A 20,083-nucleotide genomic window follows, 5' to 3' on the forward strand; every position below is an offset into this window, starting at 1 on the left:
TAAACTTCAAGGTAAATCTCAAGATCAGAGATAAGAAGCAAATGACCTTGTTAACTGCTGGCTTTAATCATCATTTTTACATTATGCAACCTGTATATCTTAATAGACAATTACAACTTAATAAAAAATACAAGCATCTTGAATTTTTAGTGCAGTCTTTCACTACAACAAGCAAGTTTGACCAGCTTTATGAGCTGCAGCAAGTTGCACCAAGCCCTTAGTAATAATCTATTTCAGCCCATACAATCCTAAATAAGGGAAATGAGCTCTACTGACATGTTTAGACTGCCTACGTGCTGTATTTGTGCTGACTCCGCTTTCTGTGACGGCTTTTAGAGTTCACATGCTAAAGCAGGGCATAATGTGTTTTACACAAACAGACTGCTTACATAATATATGGCAATTATTCCAGTGTTGTCTAGCAGTTTTAAACTTCCTAGTTTAATGTACTTATTCTGTGGATGGTGGTGTCTCGGATGGGACAGACATCATAATGTTTCCTATGATCATGTGACAGACTGTCCTTTTGTAAACCTTTCCACCACACACGTAATCTGTCAATCATTGTGTAAACCTGGAAAGAAACACGGTTTGTTAGTTACATCAACCTATACTTATACTTACTATAGATAATATATAAGCCTAACTATTGCAGCGTCATTAAATACATTATACATAAACAACAAAAAATAATCACATAATGGTTCCCTACATATTTGTGCACATGGTTTGATGACCACAAACACAAATTTGTGACGCCGCCTGTGGTATGAGCGGAAATGACGCCATGCCGCGCGACCTTAGGATGGTTATATTTTTCTGAAGTGCACGAGAGGTGCGCGTGCGTCTGCTGCAGTCCTATAATATCGTTTTATTGGCCCTCGGAGGATGATGCGTCCGCGTTAGTTTCGTGTATAACGCTTGAAGACGTTATTTTCCCACCGGTTCTTAAAGCCTCGCGTCTCCGAGCGACTGTTGATCCGGTTAATGCGCTCGCGCTCCGTTACCGGCCAGCGGCGGGACGCGCGCTCGAGCTCCTGTGACTTACTGTGATTTTAGTTGTTTTATGTCTTATTGCAGGTTTAAAGGTCCGCACAGATGTGCTGGTTTAGGTGGTACTTTGTTTGTTTGGGTTAGTAATTAAGTTGTAGTGATTTATATAGGTTGAGGAGTAAATCTCAGCGGTTAGGATTAAGTTGTTTTAATATCAGGTGTGCTATTCAGGTTATAAATCACAGCATGGGTAGGTTGGGTTAGGGGCTAGTTTAGTTGCAGGTCAGGTTGAGTCAGTTCTGTTGGGGTTTCATCCACTTTTAAGTGACAGGTCTTTGGCTTACAGAGAGTTCAGCTGTCAACTAGGTTTTGTCCATTGCTTCAAGTTAAGATTGGTAATTATAGATGTGTTAGAGTAAGTTTGGTTCATTTGTGTTGGGTTTAGTTGTAATTGAGATCACAGTTGGGTTAGGTTTAGTTCAGGTTAAGTTTAAACTATCTCTGCCGTGATGGCTAAAGGCGAGTGGAAGAGGTCAGGCGCAGATGATCTCCAGTTATCCGGGCGCTCCGAGTGTGAAGTGTTCGATGATGGAACCAACACATTCTTCTGGTGAGTTCACATCTCTTATGTTATGATAATATATGATGATTGTGTATTTGCTGATTCTGCTCTGTGTCTTCCTTTCTTCCTGTGTGTGAGGTTTATGTTGTGTGTGATGTCCAGAGGCTGTTCAGTAGTGTTACAGCTTTGCTCGGCTTTTCTCTCTTCTGCAACCTCAGCAGAATGACACTCGAGCCATAAAGGCTTTAAGATGGACAGATGCCGTGGGAAGAACTCTTTCCCTCTTATTAGTCACTAACATAGACTCGTGGAGATGAAAACATGACAGATTGATGAATAGTTTATATATGTTAACTGCTGTCACATCTGTTTAAATCTGGAAACTTTCTGTAGGTTAGTTGTGTGTCAAAAGCTGACCTAGGCTTTTGGCAAAAATAAAATATGTGGCCCAAGAATGACATTTGATATATTTCTTAATTATTTAATATCCAAAATCATTCCAAATTATGATTATTAATATTAATCCAGTGTAATAATCCAATAATACTTATGCTAAGTTGTTTTGCATATATATATATATATATATATATAATATAATATTTTTTTTTTTTTTTTTTTTTTTTTTTTTTTTGCATTATTATCTTGTCTTCGTTTTGTTTTATAACATAGGGATGCACCGAAATAAATTCTGGGCCAAAACCAAAAATAAATAATTAATAAATCAATGCTGGTCAAACGATTAATCGCGATTAATCGCATCCAAAATAAAAGTTTGTGTTTACATAATGTGTGTGTGCTGTGTATAATTATTATGTGTATAAATACTCACGGATGCATGTATATATTTAAGAAAAAACGCAGCACACACACTTATTATGTAAACACAAACTTTTATTTTGGATGCGATTAATCACGATTAATCGTTTGCCCAGCATTAAAATGAATTAATCAAACTTATTTAATAATTAACACTCAAATAGCTATATTATAAACATTTAAACTGCACATAAGACAGATTTTATATAAACCGTTTAATAACACAATTGTTCCTACTCCAGTTTGTTGGTGAATTGTAAATATAAACATTTAAACGGCAGTTAACTGTAATAACTTGTCTTCATGACAGATTTATTCATGAAATAATGAAGACAACACTAACAGGTTAAGTAAAAATGCAACAATTATGTAATATATTTAGCAAAATGCTCTTCTCTAGAGTAATTTTTCTAGCTAACTAATGAGTTTATTGTCATTGAATATAGCTTTCTTGAGGTAAATGTAACGTTAAGTGACATTGTATAGCCTACAAGCTGTTTATTGATGTCTTTTCCTGGTTGAAACACTGAGCGATTACATGAGACAGGATTCATTTCGATAAGTTGTAATGTATCTATCAACATACCTTCTGATGTTCATTCATGTTTATTTGGTGCTGTAACTAATAGTGAAGAGGAGATGAGATAGGAGGCTACAGTGATCCGTCACGCCATATTAAAGAGCGCCAAAACAACATTTATTGTTTGAATTTCGTGATCAACTCAAAAAGAATTTTTAAGTTGAGACTTTGCTTCATATTAAAAGTAACAAAGCACCAATTTTTGCGATTACTGGATGGCAGGCGCTACAAATGTTTACTCAAGTTTTGTTTGTGAATTACAGAAAACGGCGCAGACTAAAAGATTTTAGATTTAAGAAATCATACCATGATTCAATAGGCTACCAATTAAAATCATTAAATTAATATTGTCAATCCTATTGTCCACACAGCTAATATGTTTAACTATTGTAGCCTATCTACATTGTGTGCATGACGTTGAACATGGTCAAAAGTTGCCATCGGAGAAGCGATAATTAAACGTCTGTTTTTTTCACTGATTTCATCCCTCCAAAACCATTTCAGCTCTTTTCGATTTCCGAAAAATTTTCATTAGCCAAAATTTCGGTGCATCCCTTTTCAGAACCAATTCTTGTTTTATTCCTGTTTTTTTTTTTATGCAATAACTATAAAAAAATTATTGTTGTTGTAAAATAAATAACTATATTATTAATAGTAGTAATAAAAATCCAATAGTACTTATGCTAAGTTGTCTTTATAACCAATATTCAGAAACTATTTTTGTTTTATTTCTGATTTAGTTTTTTTTTTATGCAACAAAATCAGACTACAACTATAAAATAAAATAGTTGTCTGTTTTTACAACCCGTAATTATTTTATGATAATTATTTAATTATTTTTCTGGTAAGATTTTGTTGGTAACAACCATAATTGTTCAGAATTAAAAACTTGTTTTGACCTGAAAAAGGTCGAAATGCTCCTTGAAAATCAATCCCAAGAACTAAATTTGCTGTAATGAACTGCTGCACTGATCTCTCCTCTCTCCCCCTTGTGAATTTGTGTTTTGGGGTGTGTATGTTGAGGCGGGGTTGTGTTTATGATCAACCTGTATACCAGATCAGCAGGTTTTAGCTGTGGGAAAAGAAAAAAAAAATCACTAGACCGGATTTCTGCCAAAAACTTTTGAATACAAGCTCTGTACTCTGATCCTCTTGTATCTGCAGGAGGGCACATACCCTGACAGTGCTGTTCATCCTGACATGTGCTCTGGTTTATGTGACACTATTGGAGGAGACGCCACAAGACACTGCGTACAACACTAAAAGGTATGGCCGACATTCAGCTCTGGGACCAGAACGCATTTCAGAGCGTCAGAGAGTGAGACACACCACCAGAAGTTAAAGTTAAAGTGGTCTGATGTGGCCAGAAATGTCACAGGGCTGCAGCTGGGAGGGGCTTGGCAAGTGTCTTGCTTTTTATTGGCTAACAGGATTATGTGTGATATCACAAAGTCCAGGTCACAGACTGACCCTCTGTGCTTAAGAGCACATGACCTTTATCAGAAGAAAGAGCATCTAGTATGTCTGTATGAATGTCATGTGTGGTATTATTAGTTGTGCTTGCAAGATTAAAACCAGCCTCTAAATATTGGACAACCATGACTTAGTAAAGAGTGCAACAGTCAGGTTCCGGAAGTAGGAATCCCATTCATTTTTTTCCATAGGGAAAATTTTGAGCTACAAGTTTGTTAGTCGATGGAATATACTTCTGCGGAAGCCATCAACACACATTATTTCAGTTCATTTTTTAAATAATCATATTCAACAGCAGAATTCCTGGTGAAAACTACATTACCCATAATTCTGCAGAGCATCTCCACCAATCAGAAGCAAATTGCCCAAAAGCACCTAAGAAGCAGTTTCCCTACACTCTTAAACTTAAATATTTGTATGCATAATATGCATATTGTTGCAATAAACATAAAATATGTTGTTTTATATAGTTATGTATGGGTATATCAACATCTTTAAATAAGTTGCTTTAGATTTCTTCATAATTTTTAATTTCAGTTGTCATTTTTTAATTTTTCATTGGATTGTAGGTCTTTCCCTTGTTAAAGTTGTTAAACACAGTCTTGTCCGATGGTCAAATATTTATTTTGCTTCATATCAAAGTTTGTAATGTTGTGATTCACTGTGTAGCTGGTTGGTTTGGTTCATGGCTTATAATGCTTTAACAAAGACTTTTTATAAAAAATATATTGGAAAAATACTTTGAAAACCAAAGATGCTGAAAACTGTTGTACCCAGCAATGCCACATTTGTTTTCATAAATGTAGTTGTGTAGTTACAGTTCCCTTAATCAGTGTTTGGTTTTTAATATGTATTTTTTTGTCTTTTTCAGAGGAATTGTGGCCAGTATTCTGGTGTTCCTTTGTTTTGGAGTAACACAAGCTAAAGACGGTCCCTTCACGCGCCCTCACCCAGGTCAGACCATAACCTTTACTTAAACATTATCTAACCCTAACCGAAGCTAACCTTTATTCAAAGATGATTTAACATTAACCCAGGTTTCACATCACCTTCACGTCAACTTCGGCTCCTCTTTGTTGGTGCGGTTTACAGTGAGGATGAGATGCTATAATTGTGAGATGATCCCATGGTGCCATTGGGGCGGAGTAGCTAAAAGTAGTGACTTAACCACATGTTTCAGTAGTGTGACATTTGCTCGGCTGCTTTGAGAATAGGTTAGCATTTCCAGTAACATGCTTTCCAACAACTAGCAGTGTTACGTGACTAAACAAACACATCTTTGTTTTTCACATTACATTACAATTGAGCAAGCTGATGCAATGATCAGACAGTCTTCTGGAAGGACTTTGCAAGTAGTGTTTGGAAAACTGATTCATTTGTCTTTATCTCAATGATTCACAGTCCTTTGAGTCATCACTCAGTAGTGCTCCCAGAAGTACATGGCATTTTATTTTTGTGTTACAATATAAATTTAAATAATTAACTGCATTCCTGTTTTAGATTAGATTATAGATTGAGGTTTTTCTTTTTTAAAGTTATATTAACTCTGAATTAAAGATGCAATCAAAATAAAACCAAAATTGTGATATGTCTAAGCACATTTACATGCAAGCAGCTCAAGATCTGGTGTTTTCAGCGTCTCAGATTGGCTTGGCTTGCTGTAGAAACTTAAAGGTCTCCCTGAGAATTTCTGCCAAAACAAAAGCTTGATGGATTAACGTTTGAAAATAAAGAAATTAAGTGTACGTTTACACGATTTTTTTACGACATTTTTTCTTCTGCGTTTTTGAAAATGTTCCATTCACACGGATCCACAAAAATGACTATAAATGCTGTATTCTGCTGCCAGGCCACTAGTTGGCGATCTCACTTTGTAAATAAAGACTACACGCCTATAAACTGAACATGTAATACGCATACGCATGACGTCATTGTTTTCGAAAATTTGTGTTTTTATAGTTTACACGGAGACCATAACGGTATCGTTTTCAAAATATTTGCACTTTGAAACCTGTTTTCAGGCCCCCAAAATGGCGTTGTCATGTAAATTAACAACCAAAATGTAGTCAAAATATGACTATAAAATATTAATTACAATTAATAAACATAATTGTTTATTTTTATGTTTATTATTTTATTATTACTAAAACTATTCAACAGTAAGAACTTACTAATCAAAGGGGTAGCTTCAGCTTGGCTGTAGTTTAACTTTTTTAAAGGGATAGTTCCTCCAAAATTTTAAATTATCCCATGATTTACTCCCCCTCAAGCCATCCTAGGTGTATATCTTCTTTCAGACGAAATCTGAGATATATTTAAAAATATCCTTGCTCTTACAAACTCTAAAATGGTAATGAAGGGTGGGGGGGGCAGATTTCGAAGCCTAAAAAATTAATCCATTTATAATAAAAATAATCCATATGGCTCCAGGGGGATAATAAAGTCAAATTCAAAAATCTTTTAAAGCAAAGCGATGCATTTTTGTAAGAAAATGATCCATATTTAAGATATTATAAATTCAAATAACTCGCTTCCGGCAGGCGACTGAATGCATACTGTGCAAGTTTTCCATCTGTCGGAAGTAGGGCTGGGCGATATATCGCATGCGATTGTCACGCGCATTTCGTCAGTAAAGCCGGTTCCCTGATTACCGCTAAATCGCCATCAGCTGCTTTCAAATGGAGCGGCATTTAATAGACAGAACCGTAGTTCACTGACAAGCTACGCAATATCGCGTTCATTATCGAAGGCGATCCATCTGCAATAATTAATCTATTAAATGCCGCTCCATTTGAAAGCAGGTGATGGCGATTTAGCGGTAATCAGGGAACCGGCTTTACTGACAAAATGCGCGTGACAATCGCATGCGATATATCGCCCAGCCCTAATCAGAAGCAAGTTATTATAGTTAATAAAGTTTTAAATATTGATATTGTTTTACAAAAACCCATCGCTTCACTTCAGAAGGCCTTTATTAGCCCACTGGAGCCGTATGGATTACTTTCATGTTGGATGAATACATTTTTTTTTTTTTTTTTTTGCTTCAAAATCCCCCCTTTATAAGCTTGGAGGAGAAAGGATATTTTTAAATATATCTCCGATTGTGTTCGTCTGAAAGAAGATAGTCATATACACCTATGATGGCTTGAGGGTAAGTAAACATTGGATAATTTCATTTTTCGTGAACTAACCCTTTAAATTATGATTAGATAAGATATGGTTAGAGACCCAGAGACTTCCAGAGATCCAGCGAGTTTCTCTGTTCCAGAGAACAGAGTTTCAACATAAAGAAACAATGAGAATACTGTTGTAGCAACAGTAACACGCTTCCCCTTTCAACACACATACTCTGTTGTGTTATGAGGGCCGACTCGCTTTGCTGGATGAGCTGGTCCTGAGGCTTTCAACACATCACTCGCAGGAGCCTGAATGATGATTGATGGACTCCTCCGGTCAACAGAGAAGAAAATGTAGAGACAAATTATAGGTTTGGCTTCCTGTCATAGTGAAAACGGTGTTAAAATTTAATCACAATGAAGTGCGAGAAGTTGTTTTATTGTTGAAACATCAACAAACCTCAATAACACAAATGCAGATGAACTGTAATTGTTTCAGGTCAGAAAGTTCAGGTGTGATGCAAACAACAAACCCCCAGTATAATTAAAGCTATTTATATTTTACTGCTTTGATATTTTTAGTGTTTATGTGAGAGTTGATGTTTATGGTTATGCGTTTGTCTCTGCAGCTTACTGGCGTTTCTGGCTGTGTGTTTCTGTTGTGTATGAACTCTTCCTCATCTTCATCCTGTTCCAGGTTTGTTATCAGTCTCAACAGCACAAGCTTACATATTGTTTTGATATTGTATCATATATTCATTTTTCTTTTTCCTTTCAGACAGTACATGATGGCAGGCAGTTTATGAAGTACATTGACCCGAAGCTGGGCGTCCCTCTTCCTGAAAGAGATTATGGCGGAAACTGTCTCATTTATGACCCTGGAAACCCTGCCGACCCCTTCCACAATATCTGGGTATGCGTTACAACCAACATAAAAAAAACCCCCAATATCGACACAGATGATAAAGATGCATGTGTTACAGAGGGTCAGGCATAAGCCTGGTATTAAATATACATCTAATCCTAGAGATAATGCACAATCATTTGTACATCACAGAATAAACTCTGATGATAATGACTGTACATTCTCCTGCTCTTATAAGGTTACTTTCAAATAAATAAATAAATAGACATGAAATATTGATTTGAACTGAAGTATTATAATATGAGTAGAGGCTGCAGTGTGAAATGAGAGACATAAAACTAGCACAGCTGTGTAGGAACAAAATTAAACCGCATGAAACGTCTGTAATGTGATGTATTACCAACCAACTGAATATTAGATTTTTTATTTTTTTTTATTCTTTTAAATCACGGTCCCCACAGGTCCTAAAAAGTGTTAAAATCAGTTCTAACAAATTTAAGGCCATAAAGCAGTGGTCTCAAACTCCCGGCCCGCCCTCCCCCTCCACCCGGCCCGCAACTGATCTCAAAAATAAAACATAATACGGCCCGCCGCTCGCTAAATTGTTATTATTATTCTCTAGTTGTCTCATACAATAAGCGCGCAGGCAGATTTGATGAGAGCTGGTTCTGGGCTTTTGTAGTTTAATTGTGGTTTGGCTGTGCGAATTAAATGTTGTTGTTTTTTTTTTTTTTTTTTTCCCAAACCGAAAAGGAAAGTGGATGGGACACAAACAGTTTCAAGAAGGATGGACATTGTAGTATTTTCTCTAGCTGTCTGATATGCAAAGAAAATTTGCAGTTCTAGACATTCGCATATCGCGTCACATAAGCGGCCGCACTGTTTTCTCCTTCTTTCCAGAGCGCTTTCGCTCCTGTGGCGTCTGTCGTTGCTATGCAACCATGAACTGCCCTCTTCACAATGACTAAGTTTCATCAAAAGAATAATTGATTTCAAGTCCTTGCATTAAATCTACTACTAGACATATTTATGAAGATGAGAAATAAAAACCCGCCCTGTACAGCTATGATCAGCTGTTCGGCTGAGCTTTCGATTGGTCCTTGTCACATGCACTTGCAGCATTCTGAAAAGTTGAGATGTTTTCATCTCGCAAAAAACAAGCTTGCCTAAATTTCAGTAAAAGCACTCGCGCAAGTCACGAGCGTCGATTTAAATCACCGAAACGCGTCCGATGCAACCAGTAAACATTACGATGCTCAAACGGCATCTTGGACAAATGTGGCTCAGCTGTGTGAGGAGAAGCGCTGCCAGGTGTCTGGAAAGAAATAGAATACAAATGTATTCGGGGATTGCATTTGTTCAGCACAGTGTTGTTCAGTGCAAGATTTGGATATATTTAAGCTAAAATAAAGTAAGGGAAATTATTTGCACTAACTGTTACTGTAATGTACTAATACTGTATGTAACAATGATAGACACACTGCTGTTTACTTTTTTCGTTAAGTATGCCTATGGCAAAAATATTTTAGTAATTAAATTTGAAGTAAATGAGAAATAATGCAAAGGAAAGTAAATTTTCAAAAATATTGCGCTTTCTTGTGCTTGAATATTAAAATGGCCCTCCTATGAGGTGTCAATCACAGCAACGATTTGAGTTTGAGACCCCTGCCATAAAGTGTCTTTAATGGTATATGAAAAGTTTTTAGTTCACCCAAAAATGAAAATTATCCCATGATTTACTCACCCTCAAGCCATCCTAGGTGTATATGACTATCTTCTCTCAGATGAACACAATCAGAAATATATTTAAATATATCCTTAGTCTTCCAAGCTTTATAATGGTAGTGAAGGGGAGAACAGATTTTGAAGCCCCAAAAAATTCATCTATCCACAGGGTTCCTACGCAGTTTGGAAAAGTATGGAATTTGATTTGAGTAATTTCCAGGTCTGGAAAAGTATGGAAAAAAGAAATCAGTGTATGGAAAAATATTTGTGTTTCCAGACTTTTGGCTCTATTCAGTTTTCTAATTTATCATACCTGCAAACTAGTCACTTTTTGACAAAATTAGCCATTTTGAATTGTGTCAAGATTCTCACAAGAATCGAAAATGGGCTACTTTCCCATAGACTGGAGTGAGTCGCGATCTTTCTTGGTGCTTTGTGGCGTGACAGATCGCTGTAGCGCTCGTGAGTCAACCATCTCTTCCGCTTTACTAGTTACAGCACAAAATAAACATGAATGAACATCCGAAGGTATGTTGAAAGATACAGTACAACTTACTGAAATCAGTGTTTCAACCGCAGAAAGGCATCAATAAAACGACTTGTAAAAATGTCACGTTTAGCCTACCTCAGAAAAGCCGTTCATTGTCCAAATACTCATTATTCAGCTACAAAAATGAACTTCGAGAGGAGCATTTTGCTAAATATATGCACTATAAGCTATAAGGGCCTAGATGTGAATACTTAATACAAAACTTTTTCAACAATCAAACACTAATTTAAAAATCACTAAAAGACTGTAGGACCCGGACTACAAACATGAAGCAGAGAAAACATAGAAAAGGACACGAAGCTTACCAGTGGCAGAAATCGTTTTGAAGGAGGTCTGGAAAAGTATGGAATTTTAAAATGGAAAATGTGTAGGAACCCTGTATCCATAAAAAAATCGGCTCCAGTTGGTTGATAAAGGCCTTCTGAAGCGAAGCAATGTTTTTTTTTTTTTTTTTTTTTTTTTTATGAGAAAAATGTCCATATTTAAAACTTGCTTCAAAATCTGTTCTCCCCTTCACTACCATTATAAAACTTGGAGGAGAACGGATATTTTTTAAATATATCTCTGATTGTGTTCGTCTGAAAGAATATAGTCATATACACCTAATGGGATAATTTTCATTTTTGGGTGAATTAACCCTTTAATTATCATTTCAAGAGGTCTTAAATTTTGAGACAGCAAAACAGGAATATGGCTTAATAAAATAATTTGAAGTTGTTAATCTTGTGATTTTATGGTTTGCATGTTACAATAGCGCTGCTCTACACATATGGTATTAAATTTATTTATGCAGCTCTCAAAAAAGCCTTTAGTTTAATTTTAAAATCCCTGTTTTAAATGCCGTGTTCAGGGACATTTATTGAAATCAACAGGGTGCATTTTATTTTTAATGTTGTTTTTAATACTTTACTTTGATTTTGTATCTGAAGACAATTATTTATTTCCCCAACAGGACAAAATGGATGGATTTGTTCCTGCCCATTTTCTCGGCTGGTACATTAAGGTTGGTGTTGTAACTATCTGTCTGAATCTATCCACCGCTGTCTGATTTATTCTGTGCAACAGCATGTCTGGGTTTGGCGGATAAACGCGCTGCCACATGTTTGAAATCAGCAGACAGCATCAAAAAATTGAATTAGAAACATTTAGTCATGTGTTTGTCTCTGTGTGTGTCAGACACTGATGATCAGGGACTGGTGGATGTGTATGATCATCAGCGTGATGTTTGAGTTCCTGGAGTACAGCCTCGAACACCAGCTGCCCAACTTCTCAGAGTGCTGGTGGGACCATGTGAGTAAAACACAGCAGATACACCCTGTGAATCAGACTGTTTTAAGAGGTCAGATGAAATGAATCTCTCCTGCTGCAGTGGATCATGGATGTGTTGCTGTGTAACGGGTTGGGCATTTACTGCGGCATGAAGACGCTCGGTTGGCTCTCCATGAAGCCGTATCAGTGGCAGGGATTGTGGCACATCCCAACATACAAGTAAAAACACATGAAACCTCTCAAAGGATCTGTCAGCAGGTAAAACACACTGAACTGTCATGACACCCTGCAATTTTTGTGTTAAAGGGGGAAAATTAAGCGAATCGCGTTCCAGTTTACCCCGTACAGCTGGGTGAAGTTTGAATGGCGTCCGGCGTCTAACCTGCGAAGATGGCTGGCGGTGTTGGGTATTATTTTCATGGTGAGTCACATGACTAGTGCACATAATCACCGCACAATGATTTTGAAATAAAAATGACCCTGTTTTCACCCTTGTTTGCAGTTCTTGTTGGCAGAGCTGAATACGTTTTATCTGAAGTTCGTGCTGTGGATGCCTCCGGAGCATTATCTGGTGCTTTTGCGGCTCGTCTTCTTTGTGAACGTGGGCGGAGTGGCCATGAGGGAGATCTACGACTTCATGGATGATCCGTACGTACAATCTAGAGCCTTTTCAATTTAAATGAGCTGCTTCACTAACTGTGGTTAATGTAGGCTGCTAGTTAGCTTCAGCAGTTTCGTTAAAGTTGGCTTGAAACGGAAGTTGCTATAATCTTTTCTTCTCTACTGTGATGTATATCCAAGTTAAACTGAAAAACGTAGTATGTGTGCTATATTTGGGGTGTTTATGTACATATGGACATCAAACACTCGCTCTGACAAATGAAGAGTACATTGATGATGTTGAGCCACCTTCAGATCACCACATTTGACACATTTTGATTTTATTTATTTGTGTTTTGCTGTGTTAAATAATTCTGAATGAGTCTGTATATCTATGTATTGAGGTTAAAGCAGCTGGTCTAGTGGTTTGTTGGCATCTAGTGGTCCTGTTTGGTACTGCAGCTTGACTTTGTGTGTGTGTATATATGTGACCCTGGACCACAAAACCAGTCATAAGGGTCAATTTTTTGAAATTATGATTTATACATCATTTAAAGCTAAATAAATTAGCCTTTCATTGATGTATGGTTTGTTAGGATAAGACAATATTTGGTTGAGATACAACTATTTGAAAATCTGAGGGTGCAAAAAAATTAAAATACTGAGAAAATCGCATTTAAAGTTGTCCAGATGAAGTCCTTAGCAATGCATATCCACTCACAAAAATAAATGTTTTATATATTTACAGTAGGAAATTTACAAAATATCTTCATGCAACATGATCTTTACTTAATATCCTAATGATTTTTGGCATAAAAGAAAAATAGATAATTTTGACCCATACAATGTATTGACTTGTGACACATATAGTACAGTCCAAAAGTTTGGAACCACTAAGATTTTTAATGTTTTTAAAAGAAGTTTCGTCTGCTCACCAAGGCTACATTTATTTAATTAAAAATGTAGTAAAAAACAGTAATATTGTGAAATATTATTACAATTTAAAATAACTGTTTTCTATTTGAATATATTTCACAAAGTAATTTATTCCTGTGATGCAAAGCTGAATTTTCAGCATCATTACTCCAGTCTTCAGTGTCACATGATCCTTCAGAAATCATTCTAATATGCTGATCTGCTGCTCAAGAAACATTTAATGTGTACAATTGTACAAAAAATTTGTGTACAATATTTTTTTTCAGGATTATTTGATGAATAGAAAGTTCAAAAGAACAGTGTTTATCTGAAATCTAATCTTTTGTAACATTATAAATGTCTTTACTGCCACTTTTGATTGATTTAATGCATCCTTGCTGAATAAAAGTATTCATTTCTTTAATTTCTTTTCAAAAAAATAAAAATAAAAATTCTTACTGACCCCAAACTTTTGAACGGTAGTGTATAATGCTACAGAAGCTTTGTATTTCAGATAAATGCTGTTCTTTTGAACTTTCTATTCATCAAGGAATCCTGAAAAAAAAAGTACACAACTGTTTTCAACATTGAAAATAATCATAAATGTTTATTGAGCAGCAGATCAGCATATTAGAATGATTTCTGAAGGATCATGTGACACTGAAGACTGGAGTAACGATGCTGAAAATTCAGCTTTGCCATCACAGGAATAAATTACTTTGTCAAATATATTTAAATAGTACACAGTTATTTTAAATTGTAATAATATTTCACAATATTACTGTTTTTACTGTATTTTTAATTAAATAAATGTAGCCTTGGTGAGCAGACGAAACTTCTTTTAAAAACATTAAAAATCTTAGTGGTTCCAAACTTTTGGACTGTACTGTACATGATACAAGAATCATCCTCAAACTTAATACTCAACTTGGTAAAATTATTATCTTTATTTAAAATGTTTCAAGCTTTCAAAATATGTTTTAAGTCTCCTTCTGTTAACGTTTTGCTTAAACACAGCCCTACCTAGAAAATTTTCCACCAGCCGCCACTGTGTGCCACTAAGATTGTGTTGTTTGGAGTGGCTTTTCTGGGACATGCTTTTGAGGCCTAAAAAAATATGACCTAGTTAGGCAGCTCAATAGGAAGGTTTTTTTTTTGCTGTCATGCCTCCATTTGTGTGTTTGCAGTAACTAAATCTAATGTATTATTTGCATTGTAGGAAATTCCATAAAAAGTTGGGCCAGCAAGCGTGGATTGTGGCGACCATCACTGTTACAGAGTTTCTGATCGTGGTTAAATACGATCCCAATACCATCATGCTGCCAATCCCCTTCTTCGTCACTCAGTGCTGGATACTTGGAATCGTTCTCATCCTTATTTGGACCTTGTGGCGGTTTTTCATCCGGTAATGACCCTACACATCAGCTCTTTAACTACAATCACTGATAGCAGTATAAATGCAGATTTAATCAGTTATTATTAATAACATTTGTTCATTTCTTACACAAAATATATATATTTTTTAACCTTTTACAAGAGAGAAAAATCATCCAAATAGTTCAAATGAATCAAACCATATTGCAATCACGGTTCAGATCAGAATCAAACCCTAGCATACTATTTACTTAATTCTGCACCAGTATATATATATTATTTTGCTTACTATTTTTTTGTAGTATGTGAAAGAGTGGGTATTATTGTTCTTGTCATCAGCATATAATATAATATAATATAATATATATATATATATATATATATATAGTACAGTCCAAAAGTTTGGAACCACTAAGATTTTTAATGTTTTTAAAAGAAGTTTCGTCTGCTCACCAAGGCTACATTTATTTAATTAAAAATACAGTAAAAACAGTAATATTGTGAAATATTATTACAATTTAAAATAACTATGTACTATTTGAATATCTTTCACAAAGTAATTTATTCCTGTGATGCAAAGCTGAATTTTCAGCATCATTACTCCAGTCTTCAGTGTCACATGATCCTTCAGAAATCATTCTAATATGCTGATCTGCTGCTCAAGAAACATTTAATGTGTACAATTGTACAAAATATTTGTGTACAATATTTTTTTTCAGGATTATTTGATGAATAGAAAGTTCAAAAGAACAGTGTTTATCTGAAATCTAATCTTTTGTAACATTATAAATGTCTTTACTGCCACTTTTGATTGATTTAATGCATCCTTGCTGAATAAAAGTATTCATTTCTTTAATTTCTTTTCAAAAAAATAAAAATAAAAATTCTTACTGACCCCAAACTTTTGAACGGTAGTGTATAATGCTACAGAAGCTTTGTATTTCAGATAAATGCTGTTCTTTTGAACTTTCTATTCATCAAGGAATCCTGAAAAAAAAAAAGTACACAACTGTTTTCAACATTGAAAATAATCATAAATGTTTATTGAGCAGCAGATCAGCATATTAGAATGATTTCTGAAGGATCATGTGACACTGAAGACTGGAGTAACGATGCTGAAAATTCAGCTTTGATCACAGGAATAAATTACTTTGTCAAATATATTTAAATAGTACACAGTTATTTTAAATTGTAGTAATATTTCACAATATTACTGTTTTTTACTGTATTTTTAATTAAATAAATGTAGCCTTGGTGAGCAGACGAAACTTCTTTTAAAAACATTAAAAATCTTAGTGGTTCCAAACTTTTGGACTGGACTGTGTGTGTGTGTATATATATATATATATATATATATATATATATATATATATATATATATATATATATATATATATATATATATATATTAAATGATGTGGCAATTAATTAATCACAAATTTCATCGAATTTGGCTGAGAAATGACCCCCCAAAAATAGTCATTATTGTGGTAAATGAGAAAAGCATCTATTAGATATTACAAAAATTAACTGTATAAGTATTTGATTTGATTTGATTCAACATAGAATTTATTACACAAACCTTTAGGCTACAATGGCCATGTTTTTTTTTTGTTTTTTTTTCCTTTCCAGAAGCCACATCTGAATTGGTATTTAGATATTTACAGACTGTTTATTACAGCTTGGCATGAATGCATTTACATTGCAGTCACAATTGCATAAAAAAATGCCATGAGATTAATTGGTTTTAATTGGCTATTAAAATGATAGTTCAACAAAAAATGAAAATTGTCACCGTTTACTCTCCCTGTTGCTTCAAAACTGTATGAATTTCTTTTTTTCTTTGGAACATAAAAGATAATTTAAGAAATGTTGCAGTATCTTTCGTTGGTAGCCAAAAAAGTTTGGTTACCGACACACTTCAAAATATCTTTTTATGTTCCACAAAAGAAAGCGATTCATACAGGTTTCACACCAAAAGTTAAATAAATAAGCCTCAGGCTGAAGGAAATGCAGATTCACGTCTGTACAGTAGAGGGCGCAGCTCAAACAAACCTTTCAGCTGTGCTGCCATTCTGAATTAAAGAAAAATAGGATACAGGAGAAGGAAGTTCAACACTCTCATTTATAAATCTAATCTAAAGTCATTTTTGCTTATTAGTATGGTTGAATTGAGATTGCATTTCACAGTTTTTATTCATTTTAGAACTACATTCAGTTTAGAACTACAATAACCATCATGTTCACACAGTGCACACTTTATTTCTCTCAACATGAGGACAGGAGAGCTGTCAGTCAATACTTGTGAAAAAGTAACTTGGATATTTTGTAATAATTTGAAAAAGTAATGTGTTACTTGTTACTATAAAAAGTAGTCTGATTGTTTAACTCAAACACTGAATCTTGACTATTTCTGCAGCATATAACACTGCAGGTAGGATGTCATTATGCTATTCATTTAGTAAAGCATCAGAAACTGACCCAGCGTTCTGACTAAGATGTGTTCTGCTTTGACAGTGACATCACACTCCGATACAAAGAAACACGGCGGCGCAGACAGGAAGGGTCTTCGGATCGGGACAGAGTCCCTGGACATGCCGACGGCAGCAACACGGCCTCGTCCGGCCGTAGCAAACTAAACGGCAGCATGGACACGGTCCGACAAAGGAAGTCATGAATCCATCCTTCCACACGCAAACAGCCATGCGCTGCACATCGCAACTGGACACACATTTGTGTTTGTAATCCTGTTTCAGATCATACCAACACTCACGGTGTCTGTCGAGCTGCTTCCAGACAGGTTGATGCCATCATTTTTCTCTCCACACAGAGAGGGTTGTTGTATATTTAGGAAAAAAATGTCTTTGTAGCTGTTACATAGGTGAGGCGTTTAGGGTTCGGGGTCCACTGTCCCTCTGGTTTGGGGTTTATTGATCGGTGCTATGCAGGAAGACACATGTCGATGCAGAACACTATGCAGTGAGCTGGGGGTAGAGGAAGTGCACATATAGCCATTTATGAATAAAACAATCCTTTTTAAGTGACGTTTAGTGGGAAAGTGCTCCTAAACATCCTCACATAAGCTATAAAACTATATTTAAAAAGCTATGAGAATGTAATTATTTAATCGGCTGTATACTTATGCTATGTTTAGGATGCTAAAGGAGGTTAGCGTGCCTGTTACACAAGCAACTCACACACGGACAATCCCTCTGACCTTTTTAACATGGGTCAGTGCCATGACTGGACCAAAATTGAAGAACTTTGTGTTGTTAAAACCTTCCGTTTGCATGTGTGAATGTGTGCGTGAGACCATAACAGCCAAAACACTCATCTTGCTGATGCTGGGAAACCATAGACAGAACCTTTTGGGTCTGATAAATGGGGGGGGAAAAATCAGAAGTCATCCCAAAGCTACGTGTTTAGGATCTGGTCGCAGTGAGTGGGTTGTGTGCTTGTTGTGTTGTTGTGATAGTGTGTCTGTATTCTGATAATGTGCAAGTCCAAAACGGCCTGATCCGGTGTTTCGAACACCATTATAATCTTACTGTGAATGTAAACGTCTAGCACTAGTTCGACTTCAGCGCCAATGCCTGAGCTGTTACTGTGTAGTATCATGTTACTGACGGTGTTTAGGGTTCATTTAACTATGAGGGGAAAGTTAAAATCGCAGTATATGTTCTCGTCCTAATGATCAGAATTCTCTCTCTCTGAAATCTCTGTGGGACCATGTGATGATCTGTCTGCCTCTGCTACTAGTGGTTCATGTAGACATGTTACAGCTGGGAGTTCATATTTTATAATGTTTTCAATAAATAAAAAGGGAGTTCTTCCTCTTTAACCTTTTTCGTTTTATATTCATATTTTCTTTATGGTCTTTTGGTAAGCTGAAGTGTATGGAAAGTAATGGAACTTGTTTGCTTCAAAGCACTCTCAGATTTAATTTCAGGTAAAAATCATCATCATCATCGTACGGAAGAGGATTAGGGCCAATCAATAATAAAAAAATAAAACCATCTTGAGATTAAAGTTGTTAAATTTTGAGAATAAACTCATTAAATTTCGAGAAAAAAGTCAAAATAAAATGTTGAGAATAAACTCATTAAATTACGAGAAAAAAGTCGTTAAATTATGAGAAAAAAAAGTTGTTAAATTTCGAGAAAAAAAGTCAAGATAAAATGTTGAGAATAAAGTAATTAAATTACGAGAAAAAAGTCGTTAAATTATGAGAAAAAAAGTTGTTAAATTTCGAGAAAAAAAGTCAAGATAAAATGTTGAGAATAAAGTAATTAAATTACGAGAAAAAAGTCGTTAAATTATGAGAAAAAAAAGTTGTTAAATTTCGAGAAAAAAAGTCAAGATAAAATGTTGAGAATAAAGTAATTAAATTACGAGAAAAAAGTCGTTAAATTATGATAATTTAACAACATTTTTCTCATAATTTAACGAATTTGTTCTCGTAATTTAACGAGTTTATTCTCAACATTTTATCTTGACTTTTTTCTTGAAATTTAACGAGTTTTTTTTCTCATAATTTAACGAGTTTATTCTCAATATTTTATCTCGACCTTTTTCTCGAAATTTAACGAGTTTTTTTCTCGTAATTTAACGAGTTTATTCTCAACATTTTATCTTGACTTTTTTCTCGAAATTTAACAAGTTTTTTCTCGTAATTTAATGAGTTTATTCTCAACATTTTATCTCGACCTTTTTCTCGAAATTTAACGAGTTTTTTCTCGTAATTTAACGAATTTGTTCTCGTAATTTAACGAGTTTATTCTCAACATTTTATCTCGACTTTTTTCTCGAAATTTAATGAGTTTTTTCTCGTAATTTAACGAGTTTATTCTCAACATTTTATCTCGACTTTTTTCTTGAAATTTAACAAGTTTTTTCTCGTAATTTAATGAGTTTATTCTCAACATTTTATCTCGACCTTTTTCTCGAAATTTAACGAGTTTTTTCTCGTAATTTAACGAATTTGTTCTCGTAATTTAACGAGTTTATTCTCAACATTTTATCTCGACTTTTTTCTCGAAATTTAACAAGTTTTTTCTCGTAATTTAATGTTTATTCTCAACATTTTATCTCGACCTTTTTCTCGAAATTTAACAAGTTTTTTCTCGTAATTTAACGAGTTTATTCTCAACATTTTATTTCGACTTTTTTCTCGAAATTTAACAACTTTAATCTTGAGATGGTTTTATTTTTTTATTATTGCTTGGCCCTAATCCTCTTCCGTATC

General features: G+C 34.9%; 1 protein-coding gene across 2 annotated transcripts; it reads left to right on the forward strand.

Moving 5' to 3' along the window:
* Positions 1–740: 740 nt before the first annotated feature.
* ptdss2 (phosphatidylserine synthase 2) lies at positions 741–18,683 on the forward strand. 2 transcript variants are annotated; one of them, XM_048158264.1, is made up of 12 exons: positions 744–1,603; positions 4,116–4,217; positions 5,296–5,378; positions 8,170–8,237; positions 8,319–8,453; positions 11,633–11,683; positions 11,857–11,970; positions 12,050–12,168; positions 12,256–12,370; positions 12,452–12,597; positions 14,684–14,869; positions 17,356–18,683. In XM_048158264.1, exons 1-12 carry the CDS (start codon positions 1,503–1,505, stop codon positions 17,513–17,515), a joined length of 1,380 nt encoding a protein of 459 aa, XP_048014221.1. In that variant the 5' UTR covers positions 744–1,502; the 3' UTR covers positions 17,516–18,683. The 2 variants fall into 2 exon arrangements, with proteins under 2 accessions (XP_048014220.1, XP_048014221.1); XM_048158263.1 differs by having other exon boundaries at positions 741–1,603; positions 8,170–8,453.
* The last annotated feature ends 1,400 nt before the right edge of the window (positions 18,684–20,083 follow it).

Source organism: Megalobrama amblycephala, linkage group LG15, assembly GCF_018812025.1.
Source record: "Megalobrama amblycephala isolate DHTTF-2021 linkage group LG15, ASM1881202v1, whole genome shotgun sequence".
NCBI classification, from domain to species: Eukaryota; Metazoa; Chordata; class Actinopteri; order Cypriniformes; family Xenocyprididae; genus Megalobrama; species Megalobrama amblycephala.

Bases quoted from the DNA above. Each gene is read 5' to 3' on its own strand.
- ptdss2 (XM_048158263.1), top strand. From the start codon at position 1,503: ATGGCTAAAGGCGAGTGGAAGAGGTCAGGCGCAGATGATCTCCAGTTA. The intron at 11,684-11,856 runs GTTGGTGTTGTA...TGTGTGTGTCAG, and splicing joins TTCTCGGCTGGTACATTAAG to ACACTGATGATCAGGGACTG. The intron at 12,169-12,255 runs GTAAAAACACAT...TTTGTGTTAAAG, and splicing joins TGGCACATCCCAACATACAA to GGGGAAAATTAAGCGAATCG.